Source organism: Mus caroli, unplaced genomic scaffold (assembly GCF_978045245.1).
Source record: "Mus caroli unplaced genomic scaffold, Mus_caroli_1 scaffold_8, whole genome shotgun sequence".
Taxonomy (NCBI): domain Eukaryota; kingdom Metazoa; phylum Chordata; class Mammalia; order Rodentia; family Muridae; genus Mus; species Mus caroli.
In genome coordinates this window covers 141,538,442-141,566,033 of record NW_028227263.1, presented here as the reverse complement: position 1 = coordinate 141,566,033, position 27,592 = coordinate 141,538,442, and the positions used below count along the sequence as shown (strand labels likewise).

Sequence of the window (27,592 nt, the reverse complement as noted above, 5' to 3'; positions counted from 1 at the left end):
CTGTGTTGATAGAATTGGATAGAGATCATCAACAGGCTGGCCCTCCCCTCCCCTGCTGTTCAAAATGCCAGCCACCCCTACCCCCACCCCCACCCCCACTGGCCCCCGAATCTGTGTGAGACCACAGTCAGGGAAATACAGTTTGAGTATTTTGTTTTGCCTGTTTTGACATACTTGTAAAAACTGGCAGGACCCGGTGGCACAGATCTGTTGCCCTAGCTGCTTGGAAGTCTGAGGCAAATTCAAGTCCTGCCTGGTCTAGAGAGAATCTAAAGCCATCCATGGAAACTTAAGAGACACTGCCTCAAAATGAAAAGTCACAACAGGGCTGGGGATGAGATGCCTGCCAGGAATCCCCCAGGGAGAGGCAGGGGGCGACTCCCCCAGTGAGGTGACTCAAGATGGAATACTTGTCTCAAACATACGAGGCCATATATTGAATGCTCTGCATAAAAAGCAGGCAGGGAGCCGGGCATGGTGGCGAATGCCTTTAATCCCAGAACTCGGGAGGCAGAGGCAGGCGGATTTCTGAGTTCGAGGCCAGCCTGGTCTACAAAGTGAGTTCCAGGACAGCCAGGGCTATACAGAGAAACCCTGTCTGGAAAAACCAAAAAAAAAAAAAAAAAAAAGCAGGCAGGGATAGCTCAGCAAAGACCCACATGACAAGCCTGATGATCTGAGTTCTGACCCCTGTAAATCATCATCTGAACCCTACACTTGCACCATACACACACCTCTGTGCTCACACACGCAAAATAAATAATAAAGGTATTAAAGTTTAAAAGTACTGCTCTTCGAGCCGGGCGTGGTGGCACACGCCTTTAATCCCAGCACTCGGGAGGCAGAGGCAGGCGGATTTCTGAGTTCGAGGCCAGCCTGGGCTACAGAGTGAGTTCCAGGACAGCCACGACTACACAGAGAAACCCTGTCTCGAAAAACCAAAAAAAAAAAAAAAAAAAAAAAAAAAAAAGTACTGCTCTTCCTTTTGCACATGCTCTGAGATACTTCACTTTCTTTTTAACCATTTTATTTTATGTGTATGTATGAGGCTTTGCCTGCTGCCTGTGTAACACGTGTATGGCCAAATGCCAGAAGAAGGCATTGGCTCCTCTGGAACTGGAGTTACAGATGTTTGTGAGCTGTCACGTGGATACTGGGAACTGAACCCAAGTCCTCTGGAAGAGCAGCAGCCAGTGCTTTTAACCACTGAGCCATCTCTCCAGGCCTGGAAATTTTATTTCAAGGGTAAGGATGGAGCCTGGGGACCACGCATGCTAAAGGCCATGAACTTTAAAGATCGATATTCTCTAAGCAACTTACAGTTACCTGTTTGCTCTAACGCTGTGCTACTGGCTGTTTAACAGCAACAGTGTGCAGCTGTAACAAGAAAAACGTCTGCATGCTCGGGTCACCTACAGTTTCTTTTAATAGCTACGATTTAAGATCAGCAAAACCCACAGATGCTGAACTCAGAATCACCAAGACTCCTCTTCTGAGGATGCAGCAATACCATGCCTGGCAAACACTCTTTCCCAAGGCCCAAGCTAGCAGAAACTTCCTGAATAATTCATGTGTCAGAACATTCCTTGCCTTGGCAGGGCTCATCCACTTGGTGTCTCTAAGGACCATTTGTTGTGGGTCCCAGAAGTCCTTGGAAAGGGCCCTCACTCACTTCCTGCATTCCTTCCCTGGTAGCTCTCCAACCTGGAACCTCTCTAACTAGCCCTGGCCTCTCCGGGCCTCCTCTTAGCTCAGTTAGCTTCCACAGCCTGTACTGGCCTCCCTGGCTTAACCATACTCTCACGGTGACCTGGTTCTGCACCCAGAGTAGGTTTTATATATAACCACTCACTTTGAGTGTAAGAAATGACTTTCCTTGCCTACAACTTTCCTTCAACTAGCAAGGTCTTTATCGAGAGGGTCCAGGTTATCACCTCCTTGGGAAGCCTTCCTTGATTGGCCCTGGGCCAACACAGAGTCCCCTTGCATGGTTTTCTAGAACCCAGGCTGTTACTTTTATATCTGACCTGTTTCATAATGTAGGAAGGTCCTCAACTTCTTGCTTTAAGAGTTAAGGTTGGCTGTGTTCAAGCCCTGATTTCTCTGCCTTTTGGGTGCCCTGTCTCTCTTGGTGGAGGAGCATGAGGGGATAGGCTGTAACCCACCCACCCTGTAGCACCTCACCTGGGTTTGGGGCGCTCTTCTTCTGGTGGCAATGGGGGAATACAAAAAGATAATTAGCGAGAGTCGGGTAGACAGAGGCTTGGCATCCTTAAGAGGAAACCCAGAAGCAACCTGCGAGCCCAAGGCTGGGGGAAGGACATTAGGAGAGTGAAGGGAAGTTGAGGTGGAGAAAAGGGTCACTCGCATAATTCTCCACTGGTGTGGGGACACCCCCTCCCAGGCCTCTAAAAGCCCAAAGGACCAAACTCCTGGACTATTTACAATTCTATCTACCCCTGTCTCCTTCCTCCCCCATCCTATCCAGCAATGGAAGAGAGCCCATTGCTTCTCTTCATTCAGAGACCCCAGATCTCTGTCCCCAGCCCCCTGCTCACTTAGGACACATATCCCCCCCCACTTCTTAGTGGTACCCTAAAGTTCAAGTTTCTCAGCTCATGCCTGTGATCTTAGGATTTAGGAGGCTGAGGCAGGAGACTTGCTATGAGTTCAAAGCCAACCTAAGATATATATCAAATTTTAGGCCAGCTTAAACTACAGGTGGAGACTGTCTCAAAAAAAAAAAAAAAAAAAACCTAACTAAATAAATAACCAAACTGAGCGTGGTGGTGAACACCTGTAATCCCAGCCCTTAAGAGGCTGAGGCAAGAAGGTTGCTGCAAGTTTGAAGTCAGCCTGGACTATGTGAGACCCTGTCTCAAAAACAAATAAAACATAATATAAGATTAAAAGGTTCAGGCCCCAGCCTTCGAATGTATATAGCGGAGAAATATAACATACAGGGTCAGCCGGGCGGTGGTGGCGCATGCCTTTAATCCCAGCACTTGGGAGGCAGAGGCAGGTGGATTTCTCAGTTCGAGGCCAGCCTGGTCTACAGAGTGAGTTCCAGGACAGCCAGGGCTATACAGAGAAACACAGAGAAACCCTGTCTCGAAAAACCAAAAAACCAAACAAACAAACAAAAAAAACAAAAAACAAAAACAAAAAAAACCATACAGGGTCAGAGGCCAAAAGGATAGGAGATGAGGCACCTTTCCGCCAACACTCAGCTTTTCTAGTAAGCATTCTTCCAAGATTGGAACGAAGGCTTACACACCACTCCCTTTAAGGAAGGGAAAGGGGTTTTTAAAAAAAAAAAAAAAAAAAAAACACGCCAGGCAATTTCCCATCAAGGCCACCAGAGGGCGCAGGGCCCTAGGGGCTTAAAGGATCAGGCTGGGCGGACCGGTTATCCAGGAGCTTATCAGGTGATGGTGGATTGCGGACTTGATGATGTCGGGGTCCCCAGACACCCCGAATCAATCCCAGGAAGCGAAGAAGCTATGGTTACCTCGCTCTGCCACCGGCTCCGGCTCCTCGGGGACTGGGAGGGGCAGGAGGAGAAGCGAAGATTGGGAGGGAGGTGCAGGAAGGGGCAGCCACACAGAAGCATAGAGGGGTGGGAAGAGACGCGAGATGCTGTTAAAGAGTGGACCCAGCATCCTCCAGCCCAACATATCGTCCCTTCCCCAACTCCCCAGCCCAAGGCCTAGGAAGAGACCTGTGGGATTCAAGCCTCACCTTCCTCCTCCTCCACCGCTTCCTCATCTGGAAAGGAGTGGGGACACATAAACGTTAGGAACACTGGAGCATCGAATGAAAGTGTCCCAGAGACTCAGAGATTAGCCTCAGCACTCCCCGCTCAGAGCCAGGAGATCAGGTCTCCTCCCTCCTCCCACAGACCTGGACTTCAGGCTCCATGCCTCCTCCCTCAGACCTGAGTGCAGGCCTCAGCCCTCTTCCCTCAGACCTGGGGTCCAAGCCCTAGTCCTGGATAGGAGACTGGGTTAACAAGACGACCCTCTGTGCCCCAGCTGCAGATCTAACAGGGAGCATTTCCAGTTGCTGCCAGGGGTTTTCTGAGAGTAGCATCAGTACACCTCACCCCTACCCTTACACCAAAGTGGGGCTGGACTGCTCCATGAGCCATTTCCTCCAAGTCAGAACTCCAGAGGGCCTGCCCTACCCCTTAGGCCAGCCCACTCCTCACTCACCTTCTGCCTGCTCCCTAGAGACATGAACAAGGAGAGAGGAGAGAAGAGAGGACAGTTAGACATCTTGGGATAGGATGATCTCTCGACATTGTAAGCCCCCCAGCCCCCAGACTGCATTGCTCACTCCTCATATTCTTGTTCTTCGATGTCTGACATCCTGGAGTGACCTGCAGATCAGAGAGAGGAGGCTGAGTGAGATAGATCCCTAAGGAAGGGGGCTGGTGCCTGAACTCCTGAGTCTGATGGAGGAAGGATGGGATCTGGACCCATGGGTCAGGGAAGGCTGGCATCCAGCCCAGCCCAGGCCATGGAGGCCAGGCCCCAGCCCCACAAGCAGGCGGCAGTAGGCCTCCTTCACCACAGCTGTCTTCTTTTGTCCTGTGACAGGTCCATGAGAACCTGATCCCTGGAGGGATTAGGAGATACTGGAAAAGGGACAGGATTTAAAGACAATAGCTGCCCCACTTCTAGTGCTATTTTGGGGGAAATGTCACAGACAAAGAAACAGAGGACATTTCCCAATAAGGAGTTGGAGAAGTGGGGCTTCCCCCACCCCAGCCCCACTGCTCCCCTCCTACCCCAGCCCCTTCGTTTGCCTCGGATTCCTCCCATCCTGTCCCTCTTTCCCCTTCCCCCTACATTCCACAAAGGGATGGGTGTATCAAGAGCAGCTTCGTCCTGAGACCCTAAAATCAGTAGCTGCCCCATCCAAACTCTGCTTTTCTAGGCCTGAAAGTCCCCAGGCTGAGATCCTCAAAGCTCACTACCCACAGATTCTGAGATCCAAATCCTATGCCCCTGTTATGTGACACCAAGAAATCTTCGCATCTCTAGGTTGGGTGCCCAATTCATACGAGCACATGTCTGGGCACTAACAGTCTCAGACCCTCAGGACTGGGGGAGGGTTGGAGGGTGGTGTTGAGACAGGGTCTCATATAACCCAAACTAGCCTTAAACTCACTATGTAGCCAAGGATAACCTTGAATTCCTGATTCTTCTGCCTCCCTCTCATCAGAACAGTCTGCCCCGCCCCCAGATATAAGATCCTCAAATACAACCCGACACCCAAACTCAGAGACCCCTTTTAGGACACCACGAATAACAGTGGCACTGCTCCTAATAGGTGGTTGTTTCTTTGTTTGTATTCCAAGACAGGACCTTGCTTTTTCTCAGCTGGCCCTGAACTCAAAATCCTCTGCCTCAACCTCTTGAGCACTGGGACTTCTGGCCTGTACCACTGAGACCTCAGGCCCTAAGCCCTCCCCAGTTCTCTGTACCTCATACTTTCCAAACTTAATTCACGGGGGCATCTGCCCTTCTACAATTTCCCAGTCTCTGAGACGTTTTTGTTTGGTTTTGCTTTGGTTTGAGATGATATTACTATGTAGCCCTGACTGGTCAGAACTCTGTAAACCAGGCTAGACTTGAACTCAGAGACCCACATGCCTCTGCCTTCAGAATGCTTCCTCCACAGTGTTAAGAAGAGCACCCCCAGATTGTGTACCCCCCAGATTCTACCCCTCCACTTTTGCCACCCCAAGTCTTCCCAAAGGCTCAGGCTTAGCTGGGTTGCTGCTGCCTATAATCTCAGCTCTCAGGATTGCAAACTCAAGGCCAGCCTGGGCTACCAAATGAGACTCAAAGAAGGAGGAAGAGGAAGAGGAAGAGGAGAGGAAGAGGATATTCTGTTCCCACTGTCACACCTGGCCCCCATTCCCCAAAGACATCAGTGTTAAGAACTCAGAGCCAGTTACCTAAGGCTGGGTCCACAGATGCTGTAGAGGCAGTCTGAGGCTTCTGAGGACAGTGACGCACCCTCTGGATTTATAGCTAGGTGCTGAGCCCCGCCCCAGGTTGGAGGAGGGGGCGAGGATTCCGATATTCAGACACCATCCCCCATGCTCAGAGCCCTGCCCTGCCCCCTCTGGCTCCATCCAGTTTGGGGGTCCAACACCTGTCATCTGCTTCAACATCCCTGTTGGATTTCCATCAGCAAACACCGTAGGGTTCAGGCTACATCAGGCTACCCCTCAAGCCCTCTTAGAGTACCCAACAATACCCAGTGCTTTGGAGTTCCCAAGACTGGAAACAGTACAGGAAAAGGAGGCTTAATGACCCAGGGGAATGTCTTAAGTGAGGTTCTATTTCTACCTCTGTGTGGCTTCTCTCAAACTTCTCTTATGGCCTCTGTCTCTGGCCTCCATCTGTATATTCTGTGTCCTTCCCCCCTCCCTGCACCTCCCCCCCCCCCCGCCCCCCCTCCCCGTTCCTCCATCTCTCTCCTCTCTGTCTCTGTCCAAATGTCTCCCTCCTCCCTACCCCCACTCTTTTGTCCACCACCAGAATTCCACAATGGTGACAACAGGCAGCTAAAGCTGGGAAGCAGGTGTGGGGAGGGGGGAGGGGATGGGATGTCAGGCTGGAGATCCCTCACTCTCCCAGCCCCTCCTCTTTCCAACCAACAGGAACATTTTTAGTATCCTCCCACCACCAACCCCCACTCCCAGTCAAGCCATGACCTTGAACTCTAGGGAAGCCAGTGGTGGCAAGGTATGCTTTCTGGCCCCCTCCATGCCTCCCTCCAGTGCAGTTCTGTTTCTGTGGGTGTTCTGGGCTTCTCTTCCCCTCTTGGGTTTGGACTCTTTGATCTCTCTCTCTCTCTCTCTCTCTCTCTCTCTCTCTCTCTCTCTCTCCTCTCTCTCTCTCCTCTCTCTCTCTCTCTCTCCTCTCTCTCTCTCTCCTCTCTCTCTCTCCTCTCTCTTCTCCTCTTCTCTTCTCTTCTCTTCTCTTCTCTCTCTCTCCTCTCTCTCTCTCTCCTCTCTCTCCTCTCTCTCTCCTCTCTCTTCTCCTCTTCTCTTCTCTTCTCTTCTCTTCTCTCTCTCTCTCTCTCTCTCTCTCTCTTCTTTCTCTCTCTCTCTCTCCCTCTCTCTCTCTCTCTCCCCGTGTGTGTGTGTGTGTGTGTGTGTATGTGTGTGCATACACACACACACACATGTCCATTGTCTGTCATCTGGATTGCTGTGAAATTCTGCATAGTTTTTGGTTTTTGTTTGGTTGGGGGATGGGATAAAAGATTTGAAATGAAAGATGTCCCACATAATAGGTCCCGTGTTGCCCTCATTAGCCTAGAACTCATTATGTAACTAAGTACAGCCTTGAACTTCTGATCCTCCAGCCTCCACTTTGCAGTGGTGGGATTAACAGGATCTCTCTGTGGTTTTGTCCTTGTGTGTTTCTGGCGGTCGGTATGTCTGTATATTTCTCTAAGCTGTTTCTTTATCACTTGGGCTCTGCCCCTCTGTGTCTGGGCCATGTCTCTCTCTCTCTCTCTCTTTCTCAATCCTTCTGCATGTCTTTGTGTCATATCTCTCTCTCTCTCTCTCTCTCTCTCTCTCTCTCTCTCTCTCTCTCTGGTTGGGTGGTTGGTTGGTTAGTTGGTTGGTTTTGGTTTGAGTTTGGTTTGGGGTTTTTTGAGACAGGATCTCACTATGGCCATCCTGGAATCCAGTATGTAGACCAGCCTAGCCTCAAACTCACAGAGATCCAGAGGCCTCTTCCTCCCGAGTGCTGGGATGAAACCCGGCTTGCTTTCCTATTTCTGTCTCTTACAGGATCTCTGTCATCTGTCTGCCTCACTGTGAATATAGCCATGTTTCTATTTTTCTTTTCTTGGTGCTCTAAAAAATTTATTTTTAATAAAGAATTGTGATATGTATGTTTATCACAATTGCTTGTCTGAGCAGTGGCCAGAAGAGGACATAGAATCTCTTGGCACTGAGTTACAGATATTTTGAACTGCTATGTGGATATTGGGAATCAAACCTGGATCCTCTAGGAAAACTAGCCAGTTCTCTTAACCCCAGAGCCACGTCTTTCCTTGAGTTTGGCACGTTCTATGCCCTCTGTAGAAGAGACTAGCCCATGTGAGAAACCCATGTTAGAAACTTGCCTGTGACTCCACCCCATTTACCCTCACCCTTCTCAAGTGCCCCCAGGGTAGCAGACACACAGTTCCTTCTGGTTTGGAGAGGTTTATTCTGCAGGGATGTCCTTCAGAGCACAGTGTGGGAGCCATGGCTCAGCCCTCAAACTTTTTCTTGCGGCCTTCCATGCCACTCAGTGCATCGATATTCTTGCGCCAGTCTCCCACCTCCCGGTTTTCCTGCAAGTGGAAAGTCAGAGGTTAAGGGCCCTTTCTGGTCTCTATCTCCTGAATATCCTCTATCTACCTTCTAGCTTGCTAGACCATTCTGTGCTGGAAGCCTGTCTAAGAATATGATTCTAGAGCACTTCCTGTCTCTTCAGTCAACCCGGCAAACTTCCTGTAATCATTTCCCATCTCCCCTTGTACCTCCAGTCACACTCATGCACCTCCTGTCTCCCCATATACATCTAGTCTTCCCCCGTGTACTTCTTGTGTCGCCCATGTACTTCCTATCTCCCTATGCACTTCTGTCCCCCATGTACATCTAGTTTCCCCCATGTACTTCTTGTCTTCCCCATGCATCCCTGATTCCCCCATGCACTTCCTGTCTCCCCCATGCACTTCCTGTCTCCCCCATGCACTTCCTGTCCCTCATGCCCCCCCAGTCCTGTTGCACTTCCTGCCCCTCGCTACTTCCTCTCTCCCTAATGCACTATCTTCCCTTCTGACTTCTTGAATTCTCTTTTTTTTAAAGATTTATTTATTTATTTATTTATTTTATGTATATGAGTACACTGTAGTTGTACAGATGGTTGAGAGCCATCATGTGGTTGCTGGGAATTGAACTCAGGATCTCTGCTCACTCTGGCCCTGCTCCCTCCAACTCCGCTCACAACAGCCCAAAGATTTATTATATGTTAAGTACACTGTAGCTGTCCTCAGACACACCAGAAGAGGGCGTCAGATATCACTACGGATGACTGTGAGCCACCATGTAGTTGCTGGGATTTGAACTCAGGACCTTTGGAAGAGCAGTCAGTGCTCTTAGAATTCTCTTTATCAGTAGCTTCTCACTAGACCCCAAGTGCATCTGCTCTCTCTCTCTCTCTCTCTCTCTCTCTCTCTCTCTCTCTCTGGACCTTATGGCCACTCAGGCCTTCCCCAGCATCTTCCTTCTCACCCTAGCCCACACTCACCTTCTCAATGTCCTCCTTCTTCACCTGCTTGAGGTGGGCCCTCAGGTCCAAGGATTCCTTGGCCCGGGTCCCCAGCAGCGCCTGCATCATGGCATCTGCAGAGATCCTCACTCTTCGGAGGGTGGGCCGCTTAAACTTGCCTCGGAGGTCATAGATCTTCTGGGTCAGATCTGCAATCTGGGGAGGACCATATGGGGTGTGGTACCCCATCTTCCCTCTGCTTCCTTCCTTCCTTCCAACAAACAATTCTCCCTTGTCCCTATCTTGCTCTCTGTATCTAATCTTCCTCCTCTCTTCCAGCTCTGGCCCCAGATTAAAACCTCCAGCCTGCACCTCCATGTTCTTCCTGATGCTCCTAGCAGCATCCCTCAAAGCGTCTGTACTGGCTAGTTTTGTGTCAACTTGACACAGCTGGAGTTATGACAGAGAGAGGAGTTTCAGTTGAGGAAATGCCTCCATGAGATCCAGCTGTAAGGCATTTTCTCAAATAGTGATCAAGGGGGAAAGGCCCCTTGTGGGTAGTATCATCTCTGGGCTGGTAGTCTTGGTTCTACCAAGAGAGCAGGCTGAGCAAGCCAGGGGAGGCAAGCCAATAAAGAACATCCCTCCATGGCCTCTGCATCAGTTCCTGCTTCCTGACCTGCTTGAGTTCCAGTCCTGACTTCCTTGGTGATGAACAACAGTATGGAAGTGTAAGCTGAATAAACCCTTTCCTCCCCAATTTGCTTCTTGGTCATGATGTTTGTGCAGGAATAGAAACCCTGACTAAGACAGCATCTAACACAACTTGAGCCCATGCTGTGCAGATCATTATTCCCTGTTCCAGAGCTCAACTCAATGCTCAGTTTCTACAGGCCTGTTTGTGCCACCCAGGCTCTACTCTGCAGAGACAGCTTCCTTTGCCGTGAGGTACCTGTGCCACTGCCTGCTTTCTGCTTAGAGTTATCTCAAGCACAAGCGTCCAGAGCCCTCAGCCCAAAGCTACAGCTGGAGATCTTGGTCTAATGTGAAGGTGCCCAGGCTTCCCCAGGCTCCCCACCTCAGTGATGTTCTTGGTGACTTTTGCTTCCACATCATATCTCTCTTCATCCACTTTGTCCACCCGAGCATGAAGCTGTCGGCATAAGTCCTGATGAAGGAACGCGTGGATGCTGAGAGGGAGGCTGGAGATTGGGTTCCCTGATCTGAGAGAGGAGACCTCTGGGTCTGAGGAAGGAGGCCTAGGCTCTGGACTCCTGAGTTTGAGAGAGGAGTGCTGGGGTCTGGACTCCTGAGTCTGAGGAAGGAGGGGGTGAAAGGAAGCTGACACCGGAATCTGCACTCCAGGGAACTTAAAGAAATATGGCCGGGAGCCAAGAATTCTGAGACCTGGCAGATAGAGGCTGGAGAAATACACTGGGTTTTGAAGCTGTAGGGCTGAACATTTTGCTTGGCATAAGGATTGCAGATCCTGAGCAGAACTGGAGATGGTGCTTATGCTCCTGATACCCAAGGGATGCCAGGCCAGAGATGAGGGACCTCGGGTCCCAGGCTCATCCGGAATCCTTGCTTTGTAAACTGGTACCTGAAGCTCTTCAAAGCCCAGTCCATCCAACTCCAAAGGCTGGCAACGAGTCCTCAGAACGCGCCCCTTCTCTCCACGTCGCTCCTCTGCCTCTCGTTCCATCTCCTGCTTCGCAATCTGTAGCATCAGAGTCTGCGGAATGGTTGGAGCAGACAACAGAATCCCAAAAAGTATAAGAATAACAAATTTCCCTCCATCCTCCAGAGAGACAGAATATCCGAACATCCAAGTTTGTGTCTTTTATTCAAAACCTACCTCGTTTCTGCCCGCGCGCACGTGTGTGTGTGGGGGGGTGGGTGTGGGTGTGTGGGGGGGTGGGTGTGTGTGGGGTGTGTGGACAGGGTGGGGGGGCGGGGACTGACACATTCCGGAAACGAAACCACTCCCCCAAAGCTCCGCCCACCAAAGCCCACCCACTCCGACCTCATCATCACCTTCAACTGAAGTTTTCTGGAAGCGGAGATCTTAGACTTTTTCTGCCAAGGTGATATGGAGAAAGGTCAGTGTGAGGTCCCAAAGTGGACACTGGGTGGAACTGCAAGGCATCACCACCCACTCAAGTGCATACCCATTCGGGTCACACATTCTTCAACCAGAACGCGGAGTCCACTGGAAGCCACACCCCTCGGTCCCATCTACCAATCTTTGTCTCCGACTAGAGCTACGCACTGCCTATCTGTGCACTGCTAACCACTATGCTCACGCCTAAACCTTGCTGTAGGCAAGTTCCCCACAACAGGCCGCTGTCACCAAGCCCAACCTGAACCTTTCTGAAATTCTGCCCCACCCATAGGGCTCTGCCCATCACCAAAGTGCTACCACCCTACCACCCCTTTCCAAGGCCTTGGTCCTGCCCCTTTTTAGGTCTCAGAGGATTCTTGAACCTAGAAGCCCATCCTCTTGGACCCCACCTTGGCGTGTGGCTCGGTGGCATAGGCTCGGTAGTTGGCAGAGGAGCGGCGTCGGACAGGAGCAGGCGCTGGCTGCGGTTCCCCAGCCTGGAATTGAAGCAGGCTACATCACTACCCAAACCCTCCCATCCAGCCCTTCCCGGATCCCTCACCTCTAGCGGCAGGTTCCCCTGCCCACTGGTCCCCAGTCCTCTCCGTGCAGCACCCACTCTGGACCGAGGGTTCCCTACCCCACTTCTTAGCTCACAGCTCACCGCATCGCTGCTCCTGGAGAGAGAAACCGTGAAGAGGAAATCACTGATGGTGGTCCCCCTGACTCTTGAACCCCAGGAGTCTGATTCCCAAATTCTTACCTCATTTCTACTGAAATCCAACCACCCTTGCCTCCTACTCTCTCAGGACAAGTATCCAACCTGGTTGCACCCTCAAGACCGACCACACCTCTGCCTGTTCTTTGGGGTCTCCACCCCAAGGATACCAAGATTCACATACTCGTCAGCCATGATGATCTCCAGAGGCAGAGAACAGGATCGGAGATTCCTGGAGGGTCCTGGAAGGGTGTCCCTGGTGACCTTGGAGCTCTCTAGAGGTTGGGTTCCCTCTGGGCTGCTCAAGCCTCACTGAGGACACTGAGATAAGGGGCGAGGACAAAGACTAAATATACTGCTGTCTCCTCCCCTGCCCAGGATGAGCGATAACAGGGTGTGAGGGGGAGCCGTGTGCAAAGCTCCAGTTGGGTCAACCAAGGTGCCCAGGATCTACACCCCCTCCTCCTCTGACTCTAGCGCCCAAGCTCCCTCCTCCCTCAGACTTAGGAAAACCCGGAGCAAGGTCCCTCTTCTCTCAAATCCAAGAGTCCAGACTTCAGCTTCCCATGTTCATACCCAGAAATGCAGGCCGGCCTTCTGTCCTCACACCCAGGTCCCTCACTGAACTGTAGTCTTTGTCCAGACTTCAGCTTCCCATGTTCATACCCAGAAATCCAGGCCGGCCTTCTGTCCTCACACCCAGGTCCCTCACTGAACTGTAGTCTTTGTGACAGCTAGTATGTCCTTTCTCTCCCCCACGTCTCTGTCGGTTTCAGTGCCCCTGGCATGTTTGGTTTGAAGGATCTCGTCCTTCACTCCTGTGAAATTCAGCCAAGTCCACTTGCAAACCCACAATCGGGACCCATCCCTGCTGCTCCCGCCCCCTTCTTGGCACTGGAGACCAACTGAGGACAGGACACACAGAGGTGATCCTGCGCTTTTTATTTGAATCACATTCAAGGAAGGCTATGCCCTTGTCCTTCCCAAAAGCAGCATGCCAAGAAAGGCCCAAGACAAACGAGAGGAGCTGGAGCCCAGGGTTGTCCCTTCAGCCTTCGATCCTTGTCAGGATAAGTCTCAGATAACAGTCTAGGACCCATCCCCCACCCCGCCCCCCAAATAGTACAACTGAGAGTTCCAGGAAAGGAATTTGAAATTCTAGTCATATCACTGAACCGGGTTGAGAAGGAATGCAGAGTAAAACAGCATGCAGCGGTGGGCTGAGCTGGTGATGTCAATCCCTGGGCCTGCTTCAGCAGTTAAAGGGGGGCTACGTGGTCCCTGGGGTTCATGTTACATGTTTTGGAGGTGCATTCACCGAGGACGTTGCCATAGCTTCCTGGAGTGGGCTTATCACTTCTGGAGGGGAGGTCAGGTCGCCTTGGGGAAGGCTGATTGCTTCTACAGGCAGGACTAGCTCAGCCTGGGGTGGGCTCATCGCCTCTAGAGAGGGGGCCTGGTCAACCTAGGGCAGGCTTATCGATTCTGGGAGAGGGGCGCGGGTCCAGATGATTCCACAGCTGAGTCTCCGCCACCTGGAGTGGAGTCCCCTAACTTGTAGAACCTCGCAAAAGTCTCCGAGGGTTTGGTTGCAGTGTGAGGGGCGAACCCAGCCACCCGCGCTATCTCCACAACGCGGTCAGAGAACGCCTTCAACTCCTTGGGCCGCAGGTCCACCAAGAACCTATTTTGGGAAACTGTGTGTGAGGAGACCTGGCTTTTGGCCCAGCTGTGACCTTCCCATCCCACTCCTCTGGCTCACCGAGCTAATTCCACAACCAGGTTCCCTCCGGGGGCCACGCAAGCCCCGAGCTCAGGGCTGAGAAGATGGACCATCCTAAGGAGAGAAAGGACTAGGAGCTGAGATACACAGGTGGAGACGAAGGTCCAGAGCAGGATGGAGACTGCAAAGCTTAAGTTCCGAATTCTGACAACGAGAAAACTGGGGCCCAATCCTAGGTCTCTTACCCACAGGACACATAGAGGAGCTGGAACCGGCCCTGGTAGCAAGTCTTGTGGTGGAGAGTCTGCGAAGAATCGAGAGGCAGAAAGTGGATAGTGAAGGGTTCTTGAGCAGGCACTGAAAGAGAAGGGAAGAAAAAGGTCAGCTCTAGGGCTGAAGAGCTGGCTCAGTTGCTAGGCGGGCTTGATACTCTTTCAGAGACCCTGAGTTTGCACCCAGAACCCAAGTTTATAACCACCTTTAACTCTAGTTTCTGGAGATATGGTGTCCTCTTGTGGCTTCCGAAGGCACCTACATGTGTGCTTGCGTGGGAGCTCACACGCTCGCTCACACACACACACACACACACACACACACACACACACACAGAGAGAGAGAGAGAGAGAGAGAGAGAGAGAGAGACAGGGTTTCTCTGTGTAGCCTTGGCTGTCCTGGAACTCACTCTGTAGACCAGGATGGCCTTGAACTCAGAAATCCGCCTGCCTCTCTGCCTTTGCCTCCCAGGTGCTGGGATTAAAGGCGTGCACCACCACAGCCTGGCTATGAATATAAATCTTGAGAGTCAAAGAGATGTGCACACAAGTCGCAAAGAATATTGGAGTTAACACTCCTTATCTTCTTTTTTTTCCTCCACTTTTTATTAGGTATTTACTTCATTTACATTTCAAATGCTATCCCGGAAGTCCCCTATACCCTCTCCCCACAATTCCTCTATCCACCCACTCCCACTTCTTAGCCCTAGTGTTTCCCCTGTACTGGGGCATATAAAGTTTGCAAGACCAAGGGGCCTCTTTTCCCAATGATGGCCAACTAGGTCATCTTCTGCTAAAAATGCAGCTAGAGACACGAGCTCTGGGGGTACTGATTAGTTCATATTGTTGTTCCACCTATAGGGTTGCAGATCCCTTCAGCTGCTTGGGTATTTTTCTCTAGCTCCTCCATTGGGGGCCTTGTATTCCATCCAATAGCTGACTGTGAGCATCCACTTCTGTGTTTGCCAGGCACTGGCTTAGCCTCACACGAGACAGCTATATCAGGGTCCCTTCAGCAAAATCTTGCTGGCGTATGTAATAGTGTCTGCGTTTGGTGGCTGATTATGGGATGGACTGCCAGGTGGGGCAGTGTCTGGATGGTCCATCCTTTCGTCTCAGTTCCAAACTTTGTCTCTGTAACTCCTTCCATGGGTGTTTTGCTCCCAATTCTAAGAAGGGACAACACTCCTTATCTTCTACTTTTGTTTTGAGTCAGGCTCTTACCTTGTAGCTGAAGATATCTGAAATTGTGACCCAAACCAGGCATTTCCTCCTGCCTCAGCCTTCTGAGTGACAGGCATTCACTGTCCACACCCAGCTTTCTTAGCCTTTTCTTTAAAGTTATTTTATTTATTTATTTATTTAGGTGATGGTGTGTGCCTCGGTATGTGTGTGAAGGTCAGGTGACAACCTTTACTGAGGCATCTCTCTCTGTCCACCATTACTTGGATTCCAGGGATAGAACTTGAGCTACAAGGCCCTGACGGCAAGCACATCTCCTTGCTGAGCTATCTTTTCGACCTTCCATGTCTTTCTAGAAGCCTTCCTTTTTTTTTAGTCCTTTGGCTGAACTGGATTGCTGCAAATCTGGGGAGGTGGGCCCATGAGGCAGAGACCCATTTTACAGACAGGAAAGAAAGTGAATGGTCCCTTGAATGAAGGCACCTAGGGAGAGATGAGTTAAGGACTGGAATAGAAAGAAGGACAGCCAGAATCCATATAGGGAAAGTGTGTAGGGAGGAATGTAAAGGGTTCCCAGTTAGAACTCTAGAGAGGGCTGAGACTCCTATTGGTGGGGGTCAGGGTTTGGGAAAAGGAGGACAAGAGAGAAAAAGAGAACGAACATCAACGAGAGATCTACTGTCCAGGTATTCCAAACCAGCTCCATCAAAGCTTGGGGAAAAAACAGTGACTATCTGAAGTTTGCAGCTGCTGACTACCTACCATCTGGCTCGGGCGACTCTGTCTCCTCCACATTTCCCTGAATGGCTCTCGGGCCCCTCCAGGCGGCTACTTCTTGGAACAGCTCTGTGACATTGTGCTGCGTGATCTCGCTCGCAGTCTGCCGGGAGGGGGTGGGGGGAAGTGGGAGGTGCCGAGGTTAGGCTCTGAACAATAGGGGTGGGTAGGGGCGGGGCTTAATGTGTACAGGTGACAGCCAGCCCCAAACTAGAATTCCTTGTTACTTTTCCAGGGCTGGATTTAGTACTTAGTAAGAGAACTGGATCATAGCTCTCCAAGATAGGGACCAAGAAGTTGGGGACAGAGCCTGTTACTTGGATGGAGACACTGGACCAAAATAAGGGGTGGAGCTCAAAAAAGCGTTGGCGCTACTAGGCGGAAAAGGCAGGCTTGGAAGGCCGAGAACAGGAACTTGTCTGCTGGCCCTAACCCTAGCCCCACCGGGCCCACACCTTGACTGGTTGTCCGTTGCTCGTCCGTAAGAGGCTTTGGTCGTCCGCCTCGATGCCAAAAGCCATAAAGGGCCCCGTGGCGATGTCCCCCCAGTATCCGCGTGCAGCCACGCGTTCCCCACGCTGGAAAAAACCAAAGGTATGAGATCGCAAGTGAGGTCCAAATTGGGGACCTTTACTGGTAGATACCTAAAACACGCAGTCCAGGCCTGCGGTAGACACGCACGTGGCTCAGGAGGCGACCCGACGCCAGAGTCCTGTTGGGCACCTGGTAAGCACTCAAGTCTCTGAGTTCAAAGGCAACACCTGTGTCCCGCCAGCGTCGGAATTCCTGGATATGGATAACTTGGGCCTGGAGTAGAGGATAGGAAAGAAGGTCCTGATTAATCTGGTATAGGAACCCCAACCTATAGGAATTCCTCCAACTTCAAACTCCAGGGTCCAGACCTCCTTCCTCAGACCTAGGTAGGAGTCTAGATCCCAGCCCTCCTTCCTCATATATGGGGGCGAAGTCTCAGCCCTCTTCCTTCTCTCTGGACTCAGATGCTGGCCACCTGCTCCAAAGCTTCCTCACCCCTCGATCATGCAGCTTCATGCGTAGGTCCCAGTCGGCAACACCACGCCGGGCATCATAACGGGAACCCAGGTAGTGGCGCAACCTCGAGTCCCAAAGGCGACTCATGGGAAAGACTTCGGGTCCCTTCTCCCCACCAGACCAGAAACGGAACACGGCCTCCAGGGCATCCCGCTCGCGGAACTGCACAGTCAGGAAAACATGGGGAGCGACAGAGACGCAATGAGGGTTCCCCCTCCATCCCATTAGGTGGTAGTGATTATGGGGGTGGAAAAAATGAGGCACAGAGAGCAAAGTCTCCCCTAACCCTAGGCCACAGTAGTGGGAGTTACAGAGGTGGAATTGGGACGGGGACACACACACACACACACACACACACACACACACACACACACACGCCAGCCTGCTCCAACCCCTCAATTCCTCTGAACTGCTCATTTCCATTCTTCCTGCAGCCACCCAAATTTCAAGCAAATTCCACTTCCCCCCCAACAAAGGTGGGCAGCTGTGGCACCTTGAGCAGCCGAAGGCTAAGCCAGGGTAGCTGCTCCTCCAGGCGATCAGGCTCCAGGACCAGATTAGCCAGGTGGCTAGCCTGAGCACGCAGGAAGGCAGCTACCGAGGGTCGCAGCAGCGCGTTCCCCCACAGCTCCAGGAAGGTCTCACTCCGCTCTGGAGGAGGGAAGGATGAAACAGGGAGGGAGGGAGACTTAATAAACTGCACCAATCCAGGAACTGCAGCCACCACCCAGCACTGCTGATTGAAGCTGGGACTTCCCAAAAGCAAAGCAAGCTGACACATATTCTCAAGTCTCATCTTTAAAATATACTTTTAATAAATTAAACTTTCTATTCGGTGTGTGTGTGTGTGCCTGAGTGTACATCTGTTCACCATGGGCAAGATTTTTCAGAGGTCAGAAAAGGGTGACATAGCCCCTGGAATACAATAAAACTATCTGAAAGCAAAACAAAACCAAATCAAAACACCCCAAACTCCACAACAAAGATGAAATAATTTAATATTGTAACACCATTTTTTTATTTTTGTCTTTTTCATTTGGTATTAAGGATGAAACCCACTGGGTGGTGGTGGCGCATACCTTTAATCCCAGCTCTTGGAAGGCAGAGGCAGGCAGATCACTGAATTTGAGGCCAGCCTGGTCTACAGAAGAAGTTCCAGGACAGTGAGGGATATACAGAGAACCCTGTCTCAAAAACAAACAAACAAAAAGGATGAAACCAAAGGGACTTCCTTGTACTGGGCTCATTCTACCAAATGAGCTATTTGTGTTGTGTGTGTGTGTGTGTGTGTGTGTGTGTGTGTGTGTGTGTGTGTGTGGTGTGTGTGTGTGTGTGTGTGGTGTGTGTGTGTGTGTGGTGTGTGTGGTGTGGTGTGTGTGTATTTGTTAGAATCTTACAAATCTTACAGAAGAGAGCTATAGATAAACTAAGTTCGAGTTGTTTAAGAACAATATATTCTCAATGCCCTGAGCTACAAGTGGCAATGGCCAACTATACTAACAATAAAAATAACACCATTGCTTAGAGCAACCTGTGTCTATAATCTCCCATTGTGGAGCCTAAGACAGGAGGACTCCCAAAAGTCCAAGCCAGCCTGATCTACAACAATATATCTCTGTCTTAACTCCCCAGTGCCTCTCACCCCTAAAAATTTTATTCAGATGTACTAAGCTGTACTGAGTTATGGGACCTGGGGGCCAGAGGGCAAGGGTTAAAGGTACCTGCAACCAAGTTTGATGATGAACTGAGTTTGAACTTTGGAATGAATACAAGTGGTGGAAGGAGAGAACTGAGCTGGTGTTATAAACCAAACACTACACATTTTTCTATAGAATCCTCACATGGAGTCCTATTGGTGGGGGATGGCAAGATGGCTCTGTGGGTAAGGATGCCTGCTGCCAAGCCTAAAGATCTGTCCTTGAGACTCATACGGTAGAAGGAGGGAACCAACTCACGTGAGTTGTCCTCTGACCTCCACTTGTAATCCGTGGCTCGCACATGCACTCACTAAATAAATATATATTAAGGCCACATTAGTGGAGTCTGCATTTTGCAAAGGATGACATAGGAAATAAAAAGTGAAGATATCTCTCTCTCTCTCTCTCTCTCTCTCTCTCCCTTTTACATTTTATTTATTGTGTGTGTTCCTATTATAACACATGTGTGGGTATCAGGTGATGACTTTCAGGGGACAGTTCTCTTATAGTCCCAGAGATTAAGTCCAGATCATCAAGCTTGATCGAAGGCACCTTTACCAGCTGAGCCATCTCCACAGATTCCATTTGTTTGTTTTTTGAAATGGCATGTTATACACCCCACAAAACCTAAAACTCTGTGTAGCTAAGGACAACCTGAATTTCTGAACCTCTCAGCCACCTCCCTAGAGCTGTGACCTTGTGCCACCCTACCCGGGGCTTTGTGCACACTAGCGTTCTACTAGCTGAGCTGTTTTCAAAGGTTTATTTATTTTGTATTTTTGAGACAGGGTTTCACTATGATCCCTGGTTGGCCTGAAACTCACTATGTAGACCAGGCTGGCCTTGAACTCTTTGAGATCCACCTGCCTCTGTCTCTGGAGTGCTGGGGTTAAAGGTGTGCACTACCAGGCCCATCCCATCTCCAAAGCTTTAAATCACACCATTGGAAGGCCAGTGTCTTTGGGGGTGGGAGCTTTGAATTTGAATGCTAGAGTTTTTTGTTTCATTCATTCATTCATTCATTCATTCATTCCTTTTGAGACAGGGTTTCTCTGTGTAACTCTGGCTGTCCTGGAACTTGCTTTGTAGACCAGGTTGGCCTTGAACTCAGAGATCCACCTGGCTCTGCCTTCCAAGTGCTGGGATTATGGACATACCCACCTCCCTGGCTGAATGCTAGAGTCTTAAGCAACCGACCTTGGAGCCCCATCTTCTCAGGTTCCTCTAGGGCTAGACTGAAGATCAGCATGTGTCGGGCCACCGCTTCCAGATTATTCTCCAGCACATAAAACTGCAGGAGTGACAGACAAGACAATTCTGCAGACCTAGGAGCCCAGAACGCCAGCCTTCCCCAACACCCCTGTATGGAGATGGAACCCAACCAGGGACCTTGTAAAAGTTAGAGCAGCACTCCACCACTGAACTCCATTTCCAGCACCGTTACACCCACACCCCCATTACACCCACACCCCACCCCCACCCCTACCCCCACCCCACCCCTGTTTTCCTTTCTATTGTGAGGCATAGTCTCACTAGGCCGCCCTTGAACTCTCTGTTGCCAGGATGGCCTTGAACTTACGATGCTTCTCCTGCCTCAGCCTCCGGAGCAACTATGATTACAGGCTTCAACCACTAGATCCAGCTTGCTAGGTCCCTCTCTTAAGCCATACGTCTAGATTCCAGATCATCCCTCACACCACTCCTGCAGACCTGATTTTTTGTTTTGGTTTGGTTTGGGGTTTGTTTGTTTGTTTGTTTGTTTGTTTGTTTGTTTTTGAGGCAGGGTTTCTCTGTGTAGCCCTGGCTGTCCTGGAACTCACTCTGGAGACCAGGCTGGCCTTGAACTCAGAAATCCAACTGCCTCTGCCTCCCAAGTGCTGGGATTAAAGGCGTGTGTGCGCCACCACTGCGGGGCTGGAGACCGGATTCTTGGGCTCTCGCTCTTACTGAAGCCCAGGGGCCTCAAGCCCCAGGACCTTACTTCCCTAGGACATGGGTCTCTTCAGATCCACAGCCTAAGCTCTAGGACCTGGAAATTTCCATTGCAATCCTCTCTTCTCTCCAAGGCTCAGGAATCTGCCGTTCATTCCGCTCCAACCAAGATCCCAGAATCCCAACTCACATTGAAACTCCTGAGAGGCCAGAGCGCTGCCCTGGCCAGCGTCCTTAGCACGTGTCTACCATCCACAGAACCTAACAGCAGGGCATCCAGTTCTGGGACCTTGCGCTCTGTTTTCGACTGTGAATCTGGGTCTACAGGAGGACCTGGCAAGACGATAGCGGGCAGGGACTGGTCGTCTCTCCTGCAGCTAGCTAACTTTAGAAGTTAAGAAACCAACAGGCTTGATACCCCGAGCCTGGATTCCAAAAAACAGCGATACCTTTGCCTTATAGCACGCAGTATTATCAAAAGAGATTCTGGGGGTACCCCTCTTCCCAAGCCAGTTAATTTAGGGAACGTTGGCATACACATCCCATCAGCATCCCCTACCACGGACACAAGTGCTTGTGGGCTGTGAGCACAGTCTACAGTTGTAGTAGGAAAGACATCTCTGTCTAAAACCGTGTATGGTCTTAGGGTAGACTCACTTTCTGCCTGTAGGTCCAGCGCCGGGGACAGACCCCACCAGGACACAGTACCATAACCGGTGCCTGAGCCCGCAGGTGTGGTCATCGCTCTGTGGGACAGGAGTCCGGGGAATTCCACATTTGTCCATCTCATCCCTCCCTTTCTCGCTGCCCCGCTTCTTGCCCCTTCGCCTCCACGTTAATCCCCTCACCTTTATTCTTCAAAATATCCGTAGGTAGGGTCCTGTGCTGAGCTCCTGGAAGCCACCACAACAGTCTCCCAGAGGCTTCGCCCACTCCGAGTCATCACCCAATGGGAGCAGGTGGTTTTGCACTATTGCTATCAACTGACCAATTAACGTGAAAAGGTGCCGCTCACTATGAACTTTTGACCAATAGAAGCTCCGGGAGATGGCTGCGGTGTGGTCTGAAACTGGACACCGGACGCGGTTGTCATAACGACAGGCTGACCAGAGTAGGGTGCCTGCTTTCTGGATCCGTCCAAATTTCTAGGAAAGGATCTACTTTGCTGCTTCTAATTATATCAGAACTGAACGAAATGTTTTTCCTGTTTTTCTCTTTGTCTCTCTCTCTCTCTCTCTCTCTCTCTCTCTCTCTCTCTCGCTCACTCGCTCGCTCTCACTTTCTCTCCTTCCTTTCTCTTTCTTTCTTTCTTTCTTTCTTTCTTTCTTTCTTTCTTTCTTTCTTTTTCTTTCCTCCTCCTCTTCCTTCTTCTCCCCCTCCCCACCTCCCCTCCTCCTCTCCTCCCCCCTTCTTCTTTTCCCTCCTCCTCTTCTTTTTGAGTCAGAGTCCTTCTTTATTCGAGTTACTCCGAACTCGCAGCAGCCCTCCTGGGCTTGGTTTAAAGATTGTGAGCCACCACTCCTGGATTCTAATGAAATCTCTGTGAATCCAAATTATAGCAGGAAGTCCAGACATGTCTTCAGATCTCTGTTTTGTTCTTCTGTTTTTGTTTCTTTCACACCTGGGCTCTGTCTGAATACAGGCCTCACCAGGTGAAAAACAGGACCTTGCTCAGTAGATTTTTCTAGAATATATGATCAGGCTATTACTCACAGTCATTACTCAATAATACATCTTTAGCAGGCACCATGGCACAGACCTGTAATACCAACAACATTCTGAAGTAGGAAGATCAGTGGTTCAAGACCAATCTGCCCTACATATATTATTCCAGCCCAGCAAAGGCTACCGCACTGTATAAAAGCAAATAAATAAATAAATAAATAAATAAATAAAATAAAATAAAACAAAACAATCAAATAATAATAATAATAATAATAATAATAATAATAATAATAATAAAAACTCCTCCCTCCTGGAGCTGGAGAGAGGCTCAGCAGTTAAAGGTTTCTGTCTGGAGGCAGAGGCAAGCGGATTTCTGAGTTCAAGGCCAGCCTGGTCTACAGAGTGACTTCCAAGACTGCCAGGGCTACACAGAGAAACCCTGTCTCGAAAAACCAAACCAAAAACAAAACAATAAAATAAAATAAAAAATAAAGGTACTTTCTGCTCTCCTAGAGAACAGGAGAGTTCAGTTCTCAGCACCACATCGGGAGGATCATAACTGCCTGTACTTTCAGCTCCAGGGGCTCTCATGCCCTCTTCTCACCTCTTTTGGCACCCACAAACACTTGGAGTAACACATACACACACACTTACACACAAAGATTAAAATTTTCAAATACAAATTTAAAAATCTTCCTCCTGGGAAGATACCTAGCAGTGGTCTCTCAGATCATGTTAAGCAACAGAAGAACTTACTGGAATGAAAGACAAAAACTAATCGAGACAATTCTACAGAAATGATACCTTCAGGACTGGCATGACTGAAACACTGTGTTCCATCCCAGCACCACATCAATCCACGTGTGATAGTACGTGACTATAATTCAATCATGTGGGGTGGGGGTCACGGGATAGAAGTAGGTTTAATAGTTCAAGCATCATTATACGCAGAGAGAGGGCTGGAGAGCTGGCTCAGCAATCAAGAGCACTGGCTGCGCTTCCAGTGGACCTGATTCAGATCCCAACACCCACATGTCAGTCAGCTTTTAACCATCGGTATATAATGCCAATTCCAGGAAATCTGATGCTCTCTTCTGGCCTCTGAGGACATACATGTAGGTGGTACACAGTATACATGCTGAGGACAGACATACATACAGACATACAGACATACAGGCAAAAAAGAGAGAAATGTATAGCGTAACTTATCATATAATTCCAGACTCACGATGAAGCAGAACACCCCACTCCTTTCTGTGTGTTTTGTACAATATGCATGTATGCGCACACCCATGTGCGGTGCTTGTGGCCATGAAAATGCAGATGCCACAGAGGGATGTCTGGTGTTCATCATTCTTGTTAGGCTGCCCTCAAATCTGTGAATCTCTGCTCCCCAACGGTAGCATTGGTCATGCCTGCCTTTGCTCTTGGTGTTTGTATTTGATCTCAGGTTGACACAGCAAGCACCAACTTTTCATGTTTGACTCCTTCTTGTGATGGAATAACGTTCTATTCTGCTTCTCCCTCATCGTTATGCCTGCCATTTATTCTTAGTATGTCATTCAAATGTTACCTCAGAGATCTCCCTGACCTCTCTAAGTCACCTCAACATTCACTAGACTTCTTTTTTCTTTTTACCATGTAGCCCAGGTTGGCCTCAAACTGGTGATCCTCCTGCCTCTGCCTCCTTCAGCAAATCCTACTAGCATCTGCCACCACAACTGGCCAAAGGACTTATTTTCAATTTGTTTTTTTTTTTTTTTTTTTAAGACAAGGTCTCTCTATTACATGGCTCTGGTTGTCCTGGAACTTGCCATATAGACCAGGCTGACCTTGAACTCACAGAAATCCACCTGCCTTTGCTTCTTGAGTACTAGGACTAAAGGCATGTGTCACCACACCTGGCTTAGATGTGTTTGTGTGTGTGTGTGTGTGTGTGTGTGTGTGTTACCTACATGTTTGTGCACTACGTGTGTATCCAGTGCCTGTAAAAGTCAGAAGAAGGCAGGCATCAGATCTCCTGGAGCTCAAATTACAAATGGTGTGACCCGGAGTGGATGATGTCATGACCCAGAGTGGATGATGTCATGACCCAGAGTGGATGATGTCATGACCCAGAGTGGATGATGTCATGACCCAGAGTGGATGATGTCATGACCCAGAGTGGATGATGTCATGACCCAGAGTGGATGATGTCATGACCCAGAGTGGATGATGTCTATGCTCTGCAAGGGCATCAAGTGCTCCTCCCCACTGAGCCGACTCTGCAGACCCTGCATTTCTTTCTTTTTTCTTTCTCTCTCTCTTTCTTTCTTCCCTTTTTTGCCTGTCTTTTTATATATTTTTTATAATTAATTAATTAGTTAATGAATTAACTTTACATCCCAATCCCACCTTCCAGCTCTTCCTTTCTCCTCAGACAAGAAAAGCCCTCCCATGGATATCAGTCAGCTTTGGCATATCAAGATGCAGTAGGATTAGGCACATCTCCTATTGAGGCTAGACAAGGCAGCCCAGAAAGGGAAAAAGGATCCAAAGGCAGTCAACAGAGTCAGAGAGAGCCACTGCTCCTGCTGTTAGGGGTCCCCATGAAGACTGAGATGCACTGTTCCATATGTGCAAAGGCATAGGTCTGTCCCATGCATATTCTCTGTTGAGCAGTTCAGTCTCTGTGGGTCCTTATTTCCTAATACAAGTGGCTGTTTGTTATGGTTCTCTTTTTATTGGCCTGTTTTTGTTGAGATGAAAAAAAGAAGCAGAGACCCCCGATATCTTACCCAAAATCATAACAGGTTTGGGACTAGAGAGTTGGCTCCAGGGTTAAGAGCATTTGCTGCTGTTGCAGAGAACCTGGGCTTGGTTCCCAGCATCCACGTGGTGGCTCACAGTGCTTTACTAACTCTAGTCCCAAGGATCCAATGCCCTCTTCTGCCCTTAGTGGACACCAGGAACCTACATAGTGCACAAATATAGAGGCAGGTAAAACACTCATCTACACAAAATAATAAAATAAATAAATCTTTAAAACTACATCACAACAGGTTCAAGTAGCAGGACTTAAGGTCAAACATATTGGCTATGTGACTCCAAGCGACTTCTCTTCACTTGTGAGGAATCAACCCTGTATTTACCATGAGGGTGCTGTGAGGGTGACGTGGGCAGCAGTGGTGGGAACAGTTAATTGTAAATAACACAGACTTCGTAAGAGCAACACACATGGTCACACAGGAGAAACAACTGCTATAATTTTGTGGATTGTTTTTTTCATTTTTCTTTCTTTTTGGGGGGTGGTTTTTCCAGACAGGGTTTTGGCATGGACCGCACGGCGACCATTGCTGCTTGTCGATGTTCCAGCACATCAACATCGTGGATCACAACCCTCCAGCCCCCGCTCACTTTCATCTTCAATGATCTTCACTGTGTGTTATGGGGGCTTCCTTATGTATGAGCTCCGGCTGGAGGAGGGTGAATGCCTGCAATGCCAGTCAGTCTGTCTAAACAAAATAAGTCTCCAGGGGGAAAATCTGCATGACAACTCTGTCTACTCCTACACAAGGACCCCGCTTTGTGCTCCCATTTGCACCAAGAATAGAGAAGTGAAGGATTTATTGACTTTAAGATGGTTCTAGAAACTCTTAGGCACTCATGCCCAGTTCCAAGGATGAAAGCCCACCATCGAGAGAAACAACAGGCCCAGGCCCAGAGCCAGAGGCCTTGGCAGTTGAGGGCAGGAGTTCAGTTACTAAGTGTAGAGTAGTGCCCACAGCTGATTCCCTGGGTCCGTGACTTATGGGATGATTGGCAAAATCGGGTAGGTCCCACGAGGAGCAGATCTGGTGCTCATTTTAGAAATTTGTTTTTTTTTTTTTAAAGATTTGTTTATTATTATACACTGTAGCTGTCTTCAGACACCAGAAGAAGACATCAGATCCCATTACAGATGTCTGTGAGCCACCATGTGGTTGTTGGAATTTGAACTCAGGACCTTCGGAAGAGCAGCTGGGTCATCTCGCCAGCCCAACCCCAGTGCTTATTATGTTACATGGTACACGTGCTGCGTCATGCCCCTTGAGGAATGAAAATTGCTCATATAAGTTTGCTCAGGATTCAATGTCTGCTCCCCCCGCCCACAAAGGATTAGAGTGTGCAGGAGGAAATGTAAAGGGGCAGCTGGTGGGGCTGCCGAACCGTAGAGAACAACAGGAGTTAGATGCTTGCTGAACCGACTGCTTTTGCTTCAAAGAAAATTACTGTGATAAAGTTGATCACCCCTCTCATTCTGGACGTTGAAAAACAGGGCAAAATGGTTTTAAAAACAGTCTGTGAAAAGATCCTGTATTTCTTGGGATCATTAAGTCTGTGTAGGTGGAGGTATTGTTTTCCTAATTGGTTCTTGACTGTGTCAATAAAGATGGTGGGAGCCAATTGCTGGATGAAAGAAACAAGGTGGGATTTCAGAGGAGGAGACAGAGAGGGTGCTGTGTGGCTAGGCTTTGGGGAGAGGAGCGCCCACACTATGTAAGGCCTGGGGCTAGGAGAGCCGGTGGCAGCCTCTGCCACCAGCAGAATCCTGATATTAGATGACTGATGAGTTTAGGGCAATAGATTCTGCACCCAGCAGTTGTGTTATCTGGCTGGTTTTAAAGTGTTAGAACTGTCTGGTGTTTCCCATTTGTGGTGTTAAAGTGGGCTGCAAGAGAAAGAGCACAGTCGCCCAGAATTCAGTGGGCTTTGGAGGATCAGGCAAAGGACTGAGCTCCAGGTAAGTGGTAACCAGGTGTAGCTTGGCCTGGTGGGAGAGCAATCTCGGAGCTCGGGCTTGGCAAAGCTACTGGGGATGAAGAGATAACCAGGTTGGCGAGGGCGCAGCCCTGGGCAAAGGAGCAAGCATGGATTTTTAAAATTACATACAACACATCTGTTTTCAACATTACCTGAGATTAAACCTCTCTGCAATTACAGAGAATAAAAGCTGTATCTTTTTTTCAATAAACAAATGGACTATCCTGAAATTGTGTCAGTCTCCTTCCCTCACCGACTCCACATCTTCTCTTTGAGACCTGAACCCCTGACCTGGAGCTAGACTCCAGCGGGGTGTTTTTCTCTGTGTTAACAGCCCTGGCTGTCCTAGAACTTGCTCTGTAGACAGGCTATCCTCCAACTCTCAGAGATCTGC

The 27,592-nt window shown here is 49.5% G+C and overlaps 2 protein-coding genes across 3 annotated transcripts; both read right to left on the bottom strand.

The window, feature by feature from the left end:
- Positions 1 to 8,229: 8,229 nt before the first annotated feature.
- On the bottom strand, positions 8,230 to 12,386 carry Tnni3 (troponin I3, cardiac type). 2 transcript variants are annotated; one of them, XM_085842412.1, is made up of 8 exons: positions 12,303 to 12,386; positions 12,041 to 12,077; positions 11,811 to 11,897; positions 11,334 to 11,375; positions 10,900 to 11,031; positions 10,375 to 10,464; positions 9,336 to 9,512; positions 8,230 to 8,376 (listed from the first exon to the last, which is right to left on the bottom strand). In XM_085842412.1, the coding sequence occupies exons 1-8, from the start codon at positions 12,311 to 12,313 to the stop codon at positions 8,293 to 8,295; spliced, it is 660 nt and encodes a 219-aa protein (XP_085698538.1). In that variant the 5' UTR covers positions 12,314 to 12,386; the 3' UTR covers positions 8,230 to 8,292. The 2 variants fall into 2 exon arrangements, with proteins under 2 accessions (XP_085698538.1, XP_021023604.1); XM_021167945.3 differs by having other exon boundaries at positions 12,065 to 12,077.
- A 596-nt stretch (positions 12,387 to 12,982) lies between these two features.
- Positions 12,983 to 21,709, bottom strand: Dnaaf3 (dynein axonemal assembly factor 3). The gene is made up of 12 exons (XM_021168124.3): positions 21,600 to 21,709; positions 21,409 to 21,497; positions 20,942 to 21,084; positions 20,017 to 20,110; positions 17,616 to 17,773; positions 17,102 to 17,284; positions 16,754 to 16,879; positions 16,528 to 16,650; positions 16,058 to 16,175; positions 14,087 to 14,198; positions 13,881 to 13,955; positions 12,983 to 13,802 (listed from the first exon to the last, which is right to left on the bottom strand). Exons 2-12 carry the CDS (start codon positions 21,491 to 21,493, stop codon positions 13,595 to 13,597), a joined length of 1,425 nt encoding a protein of 474 aa, XP_021023783.1. The 5' UTR covers positions 21,494 to 21,497; positions 21,600 to 21,709; the 3' UTR covers positions 12,983 to 13,594.
- Positions 21,710 to 27,592: the final 5,883 nt, after the last annotated feature.

Coding starts and splice junctions, on each gene's coding strand:
- Tnni3 (XM_085842412.1), bottom strand. Junction 11,376..11,810: donor CCACCGAGCCACACGCCAAG/GTGGGGTCCAAG, acceptor TCACCTTGGCAG/AAAAAGTCTAAGATCTCCGC. Junction 8,377..9,335: donor AGAAGGAGGACATTGAGAAG/GTGAGTGTGGGC, acceptor TTCCACTTGCAG/GAAAACCGGGAGGTGGGAGA.
- Dnaaf3 (XM_021168124.3), bottom strand. CDS start 21,493: ATGACCACACCTGCGGGCTCAGGCACCGGTTATGGTACTGTGTCCTGG. Junction 14,199..16,057: donor AGAGTCGCCCGAGCCAGATG/GTAGGTAGTCAG, acceptor CTTCTCTTTCAG/TGCCTGCTCAAGAACCCTTC. Junction 13,956..14,086: donor CTCCTCTATGTGTCCTGTGG/GTAAGAGACCTA, acceptor TTCTCTCCTTAG/GATGGTCCATCTTCTCAGCC.